At 53.1% G+C, this 15,953-nt stretch overlaps 1 protein-coding gene across 1 annotated transcript in view; it reads left to right on the top strand.

Annotated features, from left to right (window-relative positions):
• The first annotated feature begins 598 nt into the window (after positions 1-598).
• The window catches only part of LOC121274935 (matrix metalloproteinase-17-like), a 117,211-nt gene continuing 101,856 nt past the window's right edge, over positions 599-15,953 (top strand). The window contains exons 1-3 of the mRNA XM_041182308.1: positions 599-679; positions 1,324-1,476; positions 3,041-3,298. Coding sequence (XP_041038242.1) covers positions 1,341-1,476; positions 3,041-3,298 — 394 coding nt within the window. The 5' untranslated portion in view covers positions 599-679; positions 1,324-1,340. The remainder of the gene's footprint in view (positions 680-1,323; positions 1,477-3,040; positions 3,299-15,953) is intronic.

Here is a 15,953-nt window from a genome sequence, read left to right as displayed (position 1 = left end):
GGAGACGGGGAGAAGGTGGGTAGGTGGGGAATGAGGGAGACGGGGAGAAGTTGGGTAGGTGGGGATTGAGTGAGATGGGGGGTAGGTTGGGATTGAGGGAGACGGGGAGAAGGTGGGTAGGTGGGGATTGAGGGAGACGGGGAGAAGGTGGGTAGGTGGGGAATGAGGGAGACGGGGAGAAGGTGGGTAGGTGGGGATTGAGTGAGATGGGGGGTAAGTGGGGATTGAGGGAGACGGGGAGAAGGCGGGTAGGTTGGGATTGAGGGAGACGGGGAGACGGTGGGTAGGTGGGGATTGAGGGAGACGGGGAGACGGTGGGTAGGTGGGGATTGAGGGAGACGGGGAGACGGTGGGTAGGTGGGGATTGAGGGAGACGGGGAGACGGTGGGTAGGTGGGGATTGAGGGAGACGGGGCCGACAATGGTGATTGAGGGAGACGGGGAGTTGTTGGGGGTTGGCTATGCTGGGTAGAGTAGTGTAGGTGAGGGATTTTGGGAGGAGGTGGGTATATTTGATGCAGAGAGGCTTAAAGGGAACCTGGTATGTCTGACAAAGCCCATTGACTCACGTGCCCATCCCTTCGCTCTCTCCTCTAGGCCGCGACCTGAATTACTCGATCGGTGCACCACAATTTTCGATGCTGTCGCCAATGTCCGAGGGGAGGCATTCTTCTTTAAAGGTAACATGCTGTGGAGTGGGCATGGTTCGGTCTACGAAAGGGGATGGGCGAGGGGGGAGTCGAGGTAGGAATGCTTTAAACCACCCGATCCACTCTCCACATCTCTGGCACCTTCAAACACTTGACGGGTCAAAGGGCATGTCCGGAATGAGGTACCTGTCCTGGGAGTGTTTGATTGGGACAGTGTGGAGGGTGCTTTACTCTGTATCTAACCCCGTGCTGTACCTGTCCTGGGAGTGTTTGATGGGGACAGTGTAGAGAGAGCTTTACTCTGTATCTAACCCCGTGCTGTACCTGTCCTGGAAGTGTTTGATGGGGACAGTGTAGAGGGAGATTTACTCTGTATCTAACCCCGTGCTGTACCTGTCCTGGAAGTGTTTGATGGGGACAGTGTAGAGGGAGATTTACTCTGTATCCAACCCCGTTCTGTACCTGTCCTGGGAGTGTTTGATGGGGACAGTGTAGAGGGAGATTTACTCTGTATCTAACCCCGTGCTGTACCTGTCCTGGGAGTGTTTGATGGGGACGGTGTAGAGGGAGATTTACTCTGTATCTAACCCCATGCTGTAACTGTCCTGGGAGTGTTTGATGGGGACGGTGTAGAGGGAGACTTACTCTGATTCTTGGCTGTATTTCTTGCACAGACCATTATTTCTGGAGGATGCAGCATACTGGTAATCTGGTCTCCCTAAACGCTGCGCAGATCAGGAATTTCTGGCAGGGGTTTCCAGAGGACCTGACGAAGATCGACACCGTCTACGAGAGAATGACGGACAACAAGATTGTCTTCTTCATTGGTGAGGCTTTCGGCTGGTACCTGGGCTGCTGGAGAGCGCACCCACACACACACAGGAGATGCCCAGGCTGCGATTGCGGCCTGGTTTACCCTGACCCCTCACCCCGTTGTTCCGGTACCGACTCCCCCATACATACACACACACACACCCGCACGCACAGAGCCAGGAAAGGCCCCAGGATCTGTTCTCGGCCTAGTGCTCACTCTCCTGGCCCCTAACCCTGTCTGGTCCTGACTCCTCCACCATGCACACAGGGCCAGGAAAGGCCCCAGGCCCTGTTCTCGGCCTAGTGCTCACTCTCCTGACCCCTCACCCCGTCTGGTACCGTCTCCCCCCCCCCCACCGGCACACACACACACACAGAGCCAGGAAGGGCCCCAGGCTCGAGCCCCAGCCTCAAGGCACAATTCAAGTCCCCTCGTACTCCCTCACGGCCCCTCGACTGCCAAGGGTTGGGGTGAGAGCTGGGTCCACTACCGCAGCGGGTCTTGCTGGTCCCCTGCTGAACAGGGCTCAGGTGGGAGAAGTGGGCCATGAACCTCAGTGGCGACCCTGAAACCTGCTCATGACTGATTGTTTGTCCCTCTCCTCTCTCTGTCTCTCTCTCTCTGTCTCTCGCTCTCTCCCTCTCTCTCTGTCTCTCTCTCTCTCCCTCTCTCTCCCTCTCTCTCTGTCTCTCCCTCTCTCCCTCTCTCTCCCTCTCTCTCTGTCTCTCCCTCTCTCCCTCTCTCTATCTCCCTCTCTCTCTGTCTCTCCCTTTCTCTCCCTCTCTCTCTCCCTCTATCTACCTCTCCCTCTCTCCCTCTCTCTCCCTCTCTCTCTGTCTCTCTCTCTCCCTCTCTCCCTCTCTCTCCCTTTCTCTCTGTCTCTCCCTCTCTGTCCCTCTCTCTCCCTCTCTCTCTGTCTCTCCCTCTCTCTCCCTCTCTCTCTCTCCCTCTATCTACCTCTCTCTCTCTCCCTCTCTCTCCCTCTTTCTCCCTCTCTCTCTCTCTGTCTCTCTCTCTCTCTATCTCCATCTCTCTCTCCCTCTATCTACCTCTCTCTCTCTCTCCCTCTCTCTCCCTCTTTCTCACTCTCTCTCTCCCTCTATCTACCTCGCTCTCTCCCTCTATCTCCCTCTCTCTCTCCCTCTATCTACCTCTCTCTCTCTCTCCCTCTCTCTACCTCTTTCTCCCTCTCTCTATCTCTGTCTCTCTCTCTCTTCCTCTCTCTCCCTCTCTCCTCCTCTCTCTCTGTCTCTCTCTCTCTCCCTCTATCTACCTATCTCTCTCCCTCTATCTACCTCCCTCTGTCTCTATCTACCTCTCTCCCTCCCTCTCTTTCCCTCTCTCTTTCCCTCTCTTTCTCACTCTCTCCCTCTCTCTCTCTCCCTCTCTCCCTCCCTCTCTCTCTCTCTCCCTCTCTCTCTCTCTCCCTCTCTCTTCCTCTCTCTCTATCTTGCTCTCTCTCTCCCTGTCTCTCTCCCTCTCTTTCCCTGTCTCTCTCTTTCGATCCCCATCTCTCTCCCTCTTTCTCTGTCTTTCTTTCTCTCTCCCCCTCTCTCTCTCTCTCTGTCTCGCCTCAGGCAATCGGTACTGGGTGTTCTCAAACACCATCGTGGACCCCGGCTACCCCCGGTACATCAGCGACTTTGGCCTCCCTGTTGAGAGCATTGACGCTGCCTTTGTGTGGCCTCATAATGGCAGGACCTACTTCTTCAAGGGGGACAACTTCTGGAGGTACGATGAGCAAGGAAGGAAGATGGACGCCGGATACCCCAAGAAGCTAAGCCTGTGGAAGGGAGTCGAAGCAAAGCTAGACGGCGTCATGGGCTGGAGTGATGGTGAGAGACTCGGGAGCCTGGGTGATTGTGTGTGAGTGAGTGTGCGTGTGTCTGTGTGTGAGTGAGTGTGCGTGTGTCTGATTGTGTGTGAGTGAGTGTGCGTGTGTCTGTGTGTGAGTGAGTGTGCGTGTGTCTGATTGTGTGTTAGTGAGTGTGCGTGTGTCTGATTGTGTGTGAGTGAGTGTGTGTGTGTGTCTGACTGTGTGTGAGTGAGTGTGTGTGTGTCTGACTGTGTGTGAGTGAGTGTGCGTGTGTCTGATTGTGTGTGAGTGAGTGTGCGTGTGTCTGTGTGTGAGTGAGTGTGCGTGTGTCTGATTGTGTGTTAGTGAGTGTGCGTGTGTCTGATTGTGTGTGAGTGTGCGTGTGTCTGATTGTGTGTGAGTGAGTGTGCGTGCGTCTGTGCGTGAGTGAGTGTGTGTGTCTGATTGTGTGTGAGTGAGTGTGCGTGTGTCTGATTGTGCGTGAATGTGCGTGTGTCTGTGTGTGAGTGAGTGTGCGTGTGTCTAATTGTGTGTGAGTGAGTGTGCGTGTGTCTGATTGTGTGAGTGAGTGTGTGTGTGTCTGTGTGTGAGTGAGTGTGTGTGTGTCTGATTGTGTGTGAGTGAGTGTGCGTGTGTCTGATTGTGTGTGAGTGAGTGTGTGTGTGTCTGACTGTGTGTGAGTGAATGTGCGTGTGTCTGATTGTGTATGAGTGAGTGTGCGTGTGTCTGTGTGTGAGTGAGTGTGCGTGTGTCTGATTGTGTGTTAGTGAGTGTGCGTGTGTCTGATTGTGTGTGAGTGAGTGTGTGTGTCTGTGTGTGAGTGAGTGTGCGTGTGTCTGTGTGTGAGTGAGTGTGCCTGTGTCTGATTGTGTGTGAGTGAGTGTGTGTGTGTCTGTGTGTGAGTGAGTGTGCGTGTGTCTGTGTGTGAGTGAGTGTGCATGTGTCTGTGTGTGAGTGAGTGTGCGTGTGTCTGATTGTGTGTGAGTGAGTGTGCGTGTGTCTGATTGTGTGTGAGTGAGTGTGCGTGTGTCTGTGTGTGAGTGAGTGTGTGTGTGTCTGATTGTGTGTTAGTGAGTGTGTGTGTGTGTCTGATTGTGGGTGAGTGAGTGTGTGTGTGTCTGACTGTGTGAGTGAGTGTGCGTGTGTCTGATTGTGTGTGAGTGAGTGTGCGTGTGTCTGTGCGTGAGGGAGTGTGTGTGTCTGATTGTGCGTGAGTGAGTGTGCGTGTGTCTGATTGTGTGTGAGTGAGTGTGCGTGTGTCTGTGCGTGAGGGAGTGTGTGTGTCTGATTGTGTGTGAGTGAGTGTGCGTGTGTCTGATTGTGTGTGAGTGAGTGTGTGTGTGTCTGATTGTGTGTGAGTGAGTGTGCGTGTGTCTGATTGTGTGTGAGTGAGTGTGTGTGTGTCTGATTGTGTGTGAGTGAGTGTGTGTGTGTCTGACTGTGTGTGAGTGAGTGTGCGTGTGTCTGATTGTGTGTTAGTGAGTGTGCGTGTGTCTGTGTGTGAGTGAGTGTGTGTGTGTCTGATTGTGTGTCAGTGAGTGTGCGTGTGTCTGATTGTGTGTGAGTGCTTGTGTGTGGCTGACTGTGTGAGAGTGAGTGTGCGTGTGTCTGATTGTGTGTGAGTGAGTGTGCGTGTGTCTGTGCGTGAGTGCGTGTGTGTGTCTGATTGTGTGTGAGTGAGTGTGCATGTGTCTGATTGTGTGTGAGTGAGTGTGTGTGTGTCTGATTGTGTATGAGTGAGTGTGCGTGTGTCTGATTGTGTGTGAGTGAGTGTGCGTGTGTCTGTGCGTGAGTGAGTGTGTGTGTCTGATTGTGTGTGAGTGAGTGTGTGTGTGTCTGATTGTGTGTGAGTGAGTGTGCATGTGTCTAATTGTGTGTGAGTGAGTGTGCGTGTGTCTGTGTGTGAGTGAGTGTGTGTGAGTCTGATTGTGTGTGAGTGAGTGTGCATGTGTCTGATTGTTAGCGAGTGTGCGTGTGTCTGACTGTGTATGATTGAGTGTGCGTGTGTCTGATTGTGTGTGAGTGAGTGTGTGTGTGTCTGTGTGTGAGTGAGTTTGTGTGTGTCTGTGTGTGTGAGTGTATGTGTGTCTGATTGTGTGTGAGTGAGTGTGTGTGTGTCTCTGTGTGAGTGAGTGTGTGTGTGTCTGTGCGTGAGTGAGGGTGTGTGTGTCTGATTGTGTGTGAGTGAGTGTGCGTGTGTCCGTGTGTGAGTGAGTGTGTGTGTGTCTGATTGTGTGTGAGTGAGTGTGCATGTGTCTGACCGTGAGTGAGTGAGTGTGCGTGTGTCTGATTGTGTGTGAGTGAGTGTGCGTGTGTCTGACTGTGTGTGAGTGAGTGTGTGTGTGTCTGATTGTGTGTGAGTGAGTGTGCATGTGTCTGTGCGTGAGTGAGTGTGTGTGTGTCTATGTGTTAGTGAGTGTGTGTGTGTCTGATTGTGTGTTAGTGAGTGTGCATGTGTCTGATTGTGTGTTAGCAAGTGTGTGTGTGTCTGATTGTGTGTGAGTGAGTGTGCGTGTGCCTGATAGTGTGTGAGTGAGTGTGCGTGTGTCTGTGCGTTAGTGAGTGTGCGTTTGTCTGTGTGTGAGTGACTGTGTGTGTGTCTGTGTGTGAGTGAGTGTGTGTGTCTCTGATTGTGTGAGGGTGAGTGTGCGTGGGTCTGTGCGTTAGTGAGTGTGCGTGTGTCAGTGTGTGAGTGAGTGTGCTTGTGTCTGTGTGTGAGTTTTCGCGTGTCTGTGCGTGAGTGAGTGTGCGTGTGTCTGTGCGTTAGTGTGTGTGTGTGTGTGTCTGTGCGTTAGTGAGTGTGCGTGTCTGTTTGTGTGTGAGTGAGTGTGTGTGTGTGTCTGATTGTGGGTGAGTGAGTGTGTGTGCATCTGACTGTGTGTGAGTGAGTGTGTGTGTGTCTGATTGTGCGTTAGTGAGTGTGCGTGTGTCTGATTGTGTGTGAGTGAGTGTGCGTGTGTCTGATTGTGTGTGAGTGAGCGTGCGTGAGTCTGTGCGTTAGTGAGTGTGCGTGTGTCTGTGTCTGAGTGAGTGTATGTGTGTCTGTGTGTGAGTGAGTGTGCGTGAGTCTGATTGTGCATTAGTGAGTGTGCGTATGTCTGTGCGTGAGTGGGTGTGCGTGTGTCTGTGCGTGAGTGAGTGTGCGTGTGTTTTATTGTGTGTTAGCAACTGAGCGTGTGTCTGATTGTGTGTTAGTAAGTGTGCGTGTGTCTGATTGTGTGTTAGTGAGTATGCGTGTGTCTATGTGTGAGTGAGTGTGCGTGTGTCTGTGTGTGATTGAGTGTGCGTGTGTCTGTGCGTTAGTGAGTGTGCGTGTGTCTTATTGTGTGTTAGCAAGTGTGCATGTGTCTGATTGTGTGTTAGTGAGTGTGCGTGTGTCTGATTGTGTGCTAGTGAGTGTGCGTGTGTCTGATTGTGGGTGAGTGAGTGTGCATGTGTCTGATTGTGTGTCAGTGAGTGTGTGTGTGTCTGATTGTGTGTCAGTGAGTGTGTGTGTGTCTGTGCATTAGTGAGTGTGCGTGTGTCTGTGCGTTAGTGAGTGTGCGTGTGTCTGTGTGTTAGTGAGTGTGCATGTGTCTGTGCGTTAGTGAGTGTGCATGTGTCTGTGCATTAGTGAGTGTGTGTGTGTCTGATTGTGTGTTAGTGAGTGTGCATGTGTCTGTGTGTCAGTAAGTGTGCGTGTGTCTGTGCATTAGTGAGTGTGCGTGTGTCTGATTGTGTGTTAGTGAGTGTGCGTGTGTCTGTGTGTGAGTGAGTGTGCGTGTGTCTGTGCGTTAGTGTGTGTGCGTGTGTCTGATTGTGTGTTAGCGAGTGTGCATGTGTCTGTGCGTTAGTGAGTGTCCGTATGTCTGATTGTGTGTTAGTGTGTGTGCGTGTGTCTGTGCATTAGTGAGTGTGCGTGTGTCTGATTGTGTGTTAGTGAGTGTGCGTGTGCCTGTGCGTTAGTGAGTGTGCGTGTGTCTGTGTCTGAGTGAGTGTGTGTGTGTCTGTGTGTGAGTGAGTGTGTGTGCGTCTGATTGTGTGTGAGTGAGTGTGCGTGTGTCTGTGTGTTAGTGAGTGTGCGTGTGTCTGATTGTGCGTTAGTGAGTGTGCGTGTGTCTGTGCATGAGTGAGTGTGCGTGTGTCTGTGCGTGAGTGAGTGTGCGTGCGTCTTATTGTGTGTTAGTGAGTGTGCGTGTGTCTGTGTGTTAGTGAGTGTGCGTGTGTCTGATTGTGTGTTAGCGAGTATGCGTGTGTCTATGTGTGAGTGAGTGTGCGTGTGTCTGTGTGTGAGTGAGTGTGCGTGTGTCTGATTGTGTGTGAGTGAGTGTGCGTGTGTCTGTGTGTGAGTGAGTGTGCGTGTGTCTGATTGTGTGTTAGTGAGTGTGCGTGTGTCTGTGTGTGAGTGAGTGTGCGTGCGTCTTATTGTGTGTTTGCAAGTGAGCGTGTGTCTGATTGAGTGTGCGTGTGTCTGATTGTGTGTTAGCGAGTATGCGTGTGTCTATGTGTGAGTGAGTGTGCGTGTGTCTGTGTGTGAGTGAGTGTGCGTGTGTCTGTGCGTTAGTGAGTGTGCGTGTGTCTTATTGTGTGTTAGTGAATGTGCGTGTGTCTGATTGTGTGTTAGTGAGTGTGCGTGTGTCTGATTGTGGGTGAGTGAGTGTGCATGTGTCTGATTGTGTGTCAGTGAGTGTGTGTGTGTCTGATTGTGTGTCAGTGAGTGTGTGTGTGTCTGTGCATTAGTGAGTGTGAGTTTGTCTGTGCGTTAGTGAGTGTGGGTGTGTCTGTGTGTTAGTGAGTGTGCGTGTGTCTGTGCGTTAGTGAGTGTGCGTGTGTCTGTACATTAGTGAGTGTGCGTGTGTCTGATTGTGTGTTAGTGAGTGTGCATGTGTCTGTGTGTTAGTAAGTGTGCGTGTGTCTGTGCATTAGTGAGTGTGCGTGTGTCTGATTGTGTGTTAGTGAGTGTGCGTGAGTCTGTGCGTTAGTGAGTGTGCGTGTGTCTGTGCGTTAGTGAGTGTGCATGTGTCTGATTGTGTGTTAGTGAGTGTGCGTGTGTCTGTGCGTTAGTGAGTGTGCATGTGTCTGATTGTGTGTTAGCGAGTGTGCATGTGTCTGTGCGTTAGTGAGTGTCCATGTGTCTGATTGTGTGTTAGTGAGTGTGCGTGTGTCTGTGCATTAGTGAGTGTGCGTGTGTCTGATTGTGTGTTAGTGAGTGTGGGTGTGTCTGTGTGTTAGTGAGTGTGCATGTGTCTGTGCGTTAGTGAGTATGCGTGTGTCTGTGCGTTAGTGAGTGAGCATGTGTCTGATTGTGTGTGAGTGAGTATGCGTGTGTCTGTGTGTTAGTGAGTATGCCTGTGTCTGTGCGTTAGTGAGTGTGTGTGTGTCTGATTGTGTGTTAGTGAGTGTGCGTGTGTCTGAGCGTTAGTGAGTGTGCGTGTGTCTGTGCGTTTGTGAGTGTGTGTGTGTCTGATTGTGTGTTAGTGAGTGTGCGTGTGTCTGTGCGTTAGTGAGTGTGCGTGTGTCTGTGTGTAAGTGAGTGTGCATGTGTCTGTGCGTTAGTGAGGGTGCGTGTGTCTGTGCGTTAGTGAGTGTGCGTGTGTCTGTGTGTAAGTGAGTGTGCGTGTGTCTGTGCATTAGTGAGTGTGCGTGTGTCTGTGGGTTAGTGAGTGTGCTTGTGTCTGTGCGTTAGTGAGTGTGCGTGTGTCTGTGCGTTAGCAAGTGTGCGTGTGTCTGTGTGTTAGTGAGTGTGCGTGTGTCTGATTGTGTGCTAGTGAGTGTGCGCGTGTCTGTGCGTTAGTGAGTGTGCGTGTGTCTGTGCGTTAGTGAGTGTGCGTGTGTCTGATTGTGCGTTAGTGAGTGTGTGTGTGTCTATGTGTTAGTGAGTGTGTGTGCCTGATTGTGTGTTAGTGAGTGTGCGTGTGTCTGATTGTGTGTTAGCGAGTGTGCATGTGTCTGTGCATTAGTGAGTGTGCGTGTGTCTGTGCGTACGCAAGTGTGCGTGTGTCTGTGTGTTAGTGAAAGTGCGTGTGTCTGTGCGTTAGTGAGTGTGCGTGTGTCTGTGAGTTAGTGAGTGTGCGTGTGTCTGATTGTGTCTTAGTGAGTGTGCGTGTGTGTGTGCGTTAGTGAGTGTACGTGTGTCTGTTCGTTAGTGAGTATGCGTGTGTCTGTGCGTTAGTGAGTGTGCGTGTGTCTGTGTGTGAGTGAGTGTGCGTGTGTCTGTGCGTTAGTGTGTGTGCGTGTGTCTGATTGTGTGTTAGCGAGTGTGCATGTGTCTGTGCGTTAGTGAGTGTCCGTATGTCTGATTGTGTGTTAGTGTGTGTGCGTGTGTCTGTGCATTAGTGAGTGTGCGTGTGTCTGATTGTGTGTTAGTGAGTGTGCGTGTGCCTGTGCGTTAGTGAGTGTGCGTGTGTCTGTGTCTGAGTGAGTGTGTGTGTGTCTGTGTGTGAGTGAGTGTGTGTGCGTCTGATTGTGTGTGAGTGAGTGTGCGTGTGTCTGTGTGTTAGTGAGTGTGCGTGTGTCTGATTGTGCGTTAGTGAGTGTGCGTGTGTCTGTGCATGAGTGAGTGTGCGTGTGTCTGTGCGTGAGTGAGTGTGCGTGTGTCTTATTGTGTGTTAGTGAGTGTGCGTGTGTCTGTGTGTTAGTGAGTGTGCGTGTGTCTGATTGTGTGTTAGCGAGTATGCGTGTGTCTATGTGTGAGTGAGTGTGCGTGTGTCTGTGTGTGAGTGAGTGTGCGTGTGTCTGATTGTGTGTGAGTGAGTGTGCGTGTGTCTGTGTGTGAGTGAGTGTGCGTGTGTCTGATTGTGTGTTAGTGAGTGTGCGTGTGTCTGTGTGTGAGTGAGTGTGCGTGCGTCTTATTGTGTGTTTGCAAGTGAGCGTGTGTCTGATTGAGTGTGCGTGTGTCTGATTGTGTGTTAGCGAGTATGCGTGTGTCTATGTGTGAGTGAGTCTGCGTGTGTCTATGTGTGAGTGAGTGTGCGTGTGTCTGTGTGTGAGTGAGTGTGCGTGTGTCTTATTGTGTGTTAGTGAGTGTGCGTGTGTCTGATTGTGTGTTAGTGAGTGTGCGTGTGTCTGATTGTGTGTGAGTGAGTGTGCATGTGTCTGATTGTGTCTCAGTGAGTGTGTGTGTTTCTGATTGTGTGTCAGTGAGTGTGTGTGTGTCTGTGCATTAGTGAGTGTGAGTTTGTCTGTGCGTTAGTGAGTGTGGGTGTGTCTGTGTGTTAGTGAGTGTGCGTGTGTCTGTGCGTTAGTGAGTGTGCGTGTGTCTGTACATTAGTGAGTGTGCGTGTGTCTGATTGTGTGTTAGTGAGTGTGCATGTGTCTGTGTGTTAGTAAGTGTGCGTGTGTCTGTGCATTAGTGAGTGTGCGTGTGTCTGATTGTGTGTTAGTGAGTGTGCGTGAGTCTGTGCGTTAGTGAGTGTGCGTGTGTCTGTGCGTTAGTGAGTGTGCATGTGTCTGATTGTGTGTTAGTGAGTGTGCGTGTGTCTGTGCGTTAGTGAGTGTGCATGTGTCTGATTGTGTGTTAGCGAGTGTGCATGTGTCTGTGCGTTAGTGAGTGTCCATGTGTCTGATTGTGTGTTAGTGAGTGTGCGTGTGTCTGTGCATTAGTGAGTGTGCGTGTGTCTGATTGTGTGTTAGTGAGTGTGGGTGTGTCTGTGTGTTAGTGAGTGTGCATGTGTCTGTGCGTTAGTGAGTATGCGTGTGTCTGTGCGTTAGTGAGTGAGCATGTGTCTGATTGTGTGTGAGTGAGTATGCGTGTGTCTGTGTGTTAGTGAGTATGCCTGTGTCTGTGCGTTAGTGAGTGTGTGTGTGTCTGATTGTGTGTTAGTGAGTGTGCGTGTGTCTGAGCGTTAGTGAGTGTGCGTGTGTCTGTGCGTTTGTGAGTGTGTGTGTGTCTGATTGTGTGTTAGTGAGTGTGCGTGTGTCTGTGCGTTAGTGAGTGTGCGTGTGTCTGTGTGTAAGTGAGTGTGCATGTGTCTGTGCGTTAGTGAGGGTGCGTGTGTCTGTGCGTTAGTGAGTGTGCGTGTGTCTGTGTGTAAGTGAGTGTGCGTGTGTCTGTGCATTAGTGAGTGTGCGTGTGTCTGTGGGTTAGTGAGTGTGCTTGTGTCTGTGCGTTAGTGAGTGTGCGTGTGTCTGTGCGTTAGCAAGTGTGCGTGTGTCTGTGTGTTAGTGAGTGTGCGTGTGTCTGATTGTGTGCTAGTGAGTGTGCGCGTGTCTGTGCGTTAGTGAGTGTGCGTGTGTCTGTGCGTTAGTGAGTGTGCGTGTGTCTGATTGTGCGTTAGTGAGTGTGTGTGTGTCTATGTGTTAGTGAGTGTGTGTGCCTGATTGTGTGTTAGTGAGTGTGCGTGTGTCTGATTGTGTGTTAGCGAGTGTGCATGTGTCTGTGCATTAGTGAGTGTGCGTGTGTCTGTGCGTACGCAAGTGTGCGTGTGTCTGTGTGTTAGTGAAAGTGCGTGTGTCTGTGCGTTAGTGAGTGTGCGTGTGTCTGTGAGTTAGTGAGTGTGCGTGTGTCTGATTGTGTCTTAGTGAGTGTGCGTGTGTGTGTGCGTTAGTGAGTGTACGTGTGTCTGTTCGTTAGTGAGTATGCGTGTGTCTGTGCGTTAGTGAGTGTGCGTGTGTGTGTGCGTTAGTGAGTGTGCGTGTGTCTGATTGTGTGTTAGCGAGTGTGCATGTGTCTGTGCGTTAGTGAGTGTCCGTGTGTCTGATTGTGTGTTAGTGAGTGTGCGTGTGTCTGTACGTTAGTGAGTGTGCGTGTTTCTGATTGTTTGTTAGTGAGTGTGTATGTTTCTGTGCGTTAGTGAGTGTGCATGAGTCTGATTGTGAGTTAGTGAGTTTGCGTGTACTTGATTGTGTGTTAGTGAGTGTGCATGTGTCTGATTGTGTGTGAGCGAGTGTGCGTGTGTCTGTGCGTTAGTGAGTGTGCGTGTGTCTGATTGTGTGTTAGTGATTGTGTGTGAGGCTATTTATTTTTAATTGACTGTGCGTGTGTCTAATTTTGTGGTTGGGAGTGTGTGTGTGTTTGATTATGTATTGGCGAGTTTGTATTTGTCTGTGTGTTAGTGAGCGAGTGACCCCTGAAAACTCGAAACTCCCAGAGTGATTCCTGACGTGTGATGCTGGTGGAGTGACTCCTGAAGTGTGACGCTCCCGGAGTGACTCCTGAAGTGTGACGCTCCCGGAGTGACTCCTGATGTGTGACGCTCCCGGTGTGACTCCTGACGTGTGACGCTCCCGGAGAGACTCCTGACGTGTGACGCTCCCGGAGTGACTCCTGACCTGCGACGCTCCCGGAGTGACTCCTGACGTGCGACTCTCCGGGAGTGACTCCTGACGTGTGACGCTCCCGTAGTGACTCCTGATGTGTGACGCTCCCGGAGTGACTCCTGATGTGTGACTCTCACGGAGTGAATCCTGACGTGTGACGCTCCCGGAGTGAATCATGACGTGTGACGCTCCCGGAGTGACTCCTGATGTGTGACTCTCCCGGAGTGACTCCTGACGTGTAACTCTCCCGGAGTGACTCCTGACGTCTGATGCTACCGGAGTTACTGCTGACGTGTGACTCTCCCGGAGTGACTCCTGACGTGTGACTCTCCCGGAGTGAATCCTGACGTGTGACTCTCCCGGAGTGAATCCTGACGTGTGACGCTCCCGGAGTGACTCCTGACGTGTGACTCTCCCGGAGTCACTCCTGACGTGTGACGCTCCCGCAGTGACTCCGGACGTGTGACTCTCCCAGAGTGACTCCTGACGTGTGACGCACACTGAGTGACTACTGACTTGTGACTCTCCCGGAGTGACTCCTGACGTGTGACGCACCCGGAGTGTCTCCTGACATGTCAATCTCCCGGAGTGAATCATGACGTGTGACGCTCCCGGAGAGCCTCCTGACGTGTGACTCTCCCTGTGAGACTCCTGACTTGTGACGCTCATGGAGTGACTCCTGACGTGTGACTCTCCCGGAGTGACTCCTGACGTGTGACTCTCCCTGTGAGACTCCTGACTTGTGACGCTCATGGAGTGACTCCTGACGTGTGACTCTCCCGGAGTGACTCCTGACGTGTGACGCTCCCGGAGTGACTCCTCACATCTGACTCTCACGGAGCGACTCCTGACGTGTGACTCTCCCGGAGTGACTCCTGACGTGTGACGCTCCCGGAGAGTCTCCTGACGTGTGACTCTCCCGGAGTGACTCCTGTCGTGTGACTCTCCCGGAGTGAATCCTGACGCGTGAAGCTCCCGGAGTTACTGCTGACGTGTGACGCTCCCGGAGAGTCTCCTGACGTGTGACGCTACCGGAGTGACTCCTGACGTGTGACGCTCCCGGAGAGTCTCCTGACGTGTGACTCTCCCGGAGTGACTCCTGTCGTGTGACTCTCCCGGAGTGAATCCTGACGCGTGAAGCTCCCGGAGTTACTGCTGACGTGTGACGCTCCCGGAGTGACTCCTGACGTGTGACTCTCCCGGAGTGACTCCTGACGTGTGACGCTCCCGGACTGACTCCTGACGTGTGACGCTCACGGAGTGACTCCTGTCGTGTGACTCTCCCGGAGTGACTCCTGACGTGTGACCCTCCCGGACTGACTCCTGACGTGTGACGCTCCCGGAGTGACTCCTGACGTGTGACTCTCCCGGAGTGAATCCTGATGTGTGAGTCTCCCGGAGTGAATCCTGACGTGTGAATCTCCTGGAGTGACTCCTGACGTATGACGCTCCCAGAGTGACTCCTGACGTGTGACTCTCCCGGAGTGACTCCTGACGTGTGACTCTCCCGGAGTGAATCCTGAGGTGTGACTCTCCCGGAGTGACTCCTGACGTGTGACGCTCCCGGAGTGACTCCGGACGTGTGACTCTCCCAGAGTGACTACTGACCTGTGACGCACACTGAGTGACTCCTGACGTGTGACTCTCCCGGAGTGACTCCTGACGTGTGACGCTCCCGGAGTGTCTCCTGACGTGTCAATCTCCCGGAGTGAATCATGACGTGTGACGCTCCCGGAGAGCCTCCTGACGTGTGACTCTCCCTGTGAGACTCCTGACTTGTGACGCTCATGGAGTGACTCCTGACGTGTGACTCTCCCGGAGTGACTCCTGACGTGTGACGCTCCCGGAGTGACTCCTGTCGTGTGACTCTCCCGGAGTGACTCCTGACGTGTGACCCTCCCGGACTGACTCCTGACGTGTGACGCTCCTGGAGTGACTCCTGACGTGTGAAGCTCCCGGAGTGACTCCTGACGTGTGACTCTCCCGGAGTGAATCCTGACGTGTGACGCTCCCGGAGTGACTCCTGACGTGTGACTCTCCCGGAGTGAATCCTGAGGTATGACTCTCCCGGAGTGACTCCTGAAGTGTGACTCTCCCGGAGTGAATCCTGACGTGTGACTCTCCCGGAGTCACTCCTGACGTGTGACGCTCCCAGAGTGACTCCGGACGTGTGACTCTCCCAGAGTGACTCCTGACGTGTGACGCACACTGAGTGACTCCTGACGTGTGACCCTCCCGGAGTGACTCTTGACGTGTGACGCTCCCGCAGAGTCTCCTGACGTGTGACGCTACCGGAGTGACTCCTGTCGTGTGACTCTCCCGGACTGACTCCTGACGTGTGACCCTCCCGGACTGACTCCTGACGTGTGACTCTCCCGGAGTGAATCCTGACGCGTGAAGCTCCCGGAGTTACTGCTGACGTGTGACGCTCCCGGAGTGACTCCTGACGTGTGACTCTCCCAGAGTGAATCCTGACGTATGACTCTCCCGGAGTGACTCCTGACGTGTGACTCTCCCGGAGTGAATCCTGACGTGTGACTCTCCCGGAGTGAATCCTGACGTGTTACTCTTCCGTTGTGACTCCAGACGTGTGACTCTCCCGGAGTGACTCCTGACGTGTGACGCTCCCGGAGTGTCTCCTGTCGTGTGACTCTCCCAGAGTGACTCCTGACGTGTGACGCACCCTGAGTGACTCCTGACGTGTGATTCTCCCGGACTGACTCCTGACGTGTGACGCTCCCGGAGTGACTCCAGACGTGTGACTCTCCCGGAGTGAATCCTGACGCGTGAAGCTCCCGGAGTTACTGCTGACGTGTGACGCTCCCGGAGTGACTCCTGACGTGTGACTCTCCCAGAGTGACTCCTGACGTGTGACTCTCCCGGAGTGACTCCTGACGTGTGACACTCCCGGAGTGAATCCTGAGGCATGACTCTCCCGGAGTGAATCCTGACGTGTGACTCTCCCGGAGTGACTCCTGACGTGTGACGCTCCCGGAGTGAATCCTGACATGTGACTCTCCCGGAGTGACTCCTGACGTGTGACGCACACTGAGTGACTCCTGACGTGTGACTCTGCGGAGTGACTCCTGACGTGTGATTCTCCCGGACTGACTCCTGACGTGTGACACTCCCGGAGTGACTCCTGACGTGTGACTCTCCCGGAGTGAATCCTGACGCGTGAAGCTCCCGGAGTTACTGCTGACGTGTGACGCTCCCGGAGTGACTCCTGACGTGTGACTCTCCCAGAGTGACTCCTGACGTGTGACTCTCCCGGAGTGACTCCTGACGTGTGACACTCCCGGAGTGAATCCTGAGGTATGACTCTCCCGGAGTGAATCCTGACGTGTGACTCTCCCGGAGTGACTCCGGACGTGTGACGCTCCCGGAGTGAATCCTGACATGTGACTCACCCGGAGTGACTCCTGACGTGTGACGCA

The sequence above is a fragment of the Carcharodon carcharias genome, assembly GCF_017639515.1.
Source record: "Carcharodon carcharias isolate sCarCar2 chromosome 39 unlocalized genomic scaffold, sCarCar2.pri SUPER_39_unloc_12, whole genome shotgun sequence".
Classification (NCBI taxonomy): Eukaryota; Metazoa; Chordata; class Chondrichthyes; order Lamniformes; family Lamnidae; genus Carcharodon; species Carcharodon carcharias.
The sequence above is the reverse complement of the archived record's forward strand: the minus strand, read 5'-3'. Positions and strand labels throughout refer to the sequence as shown.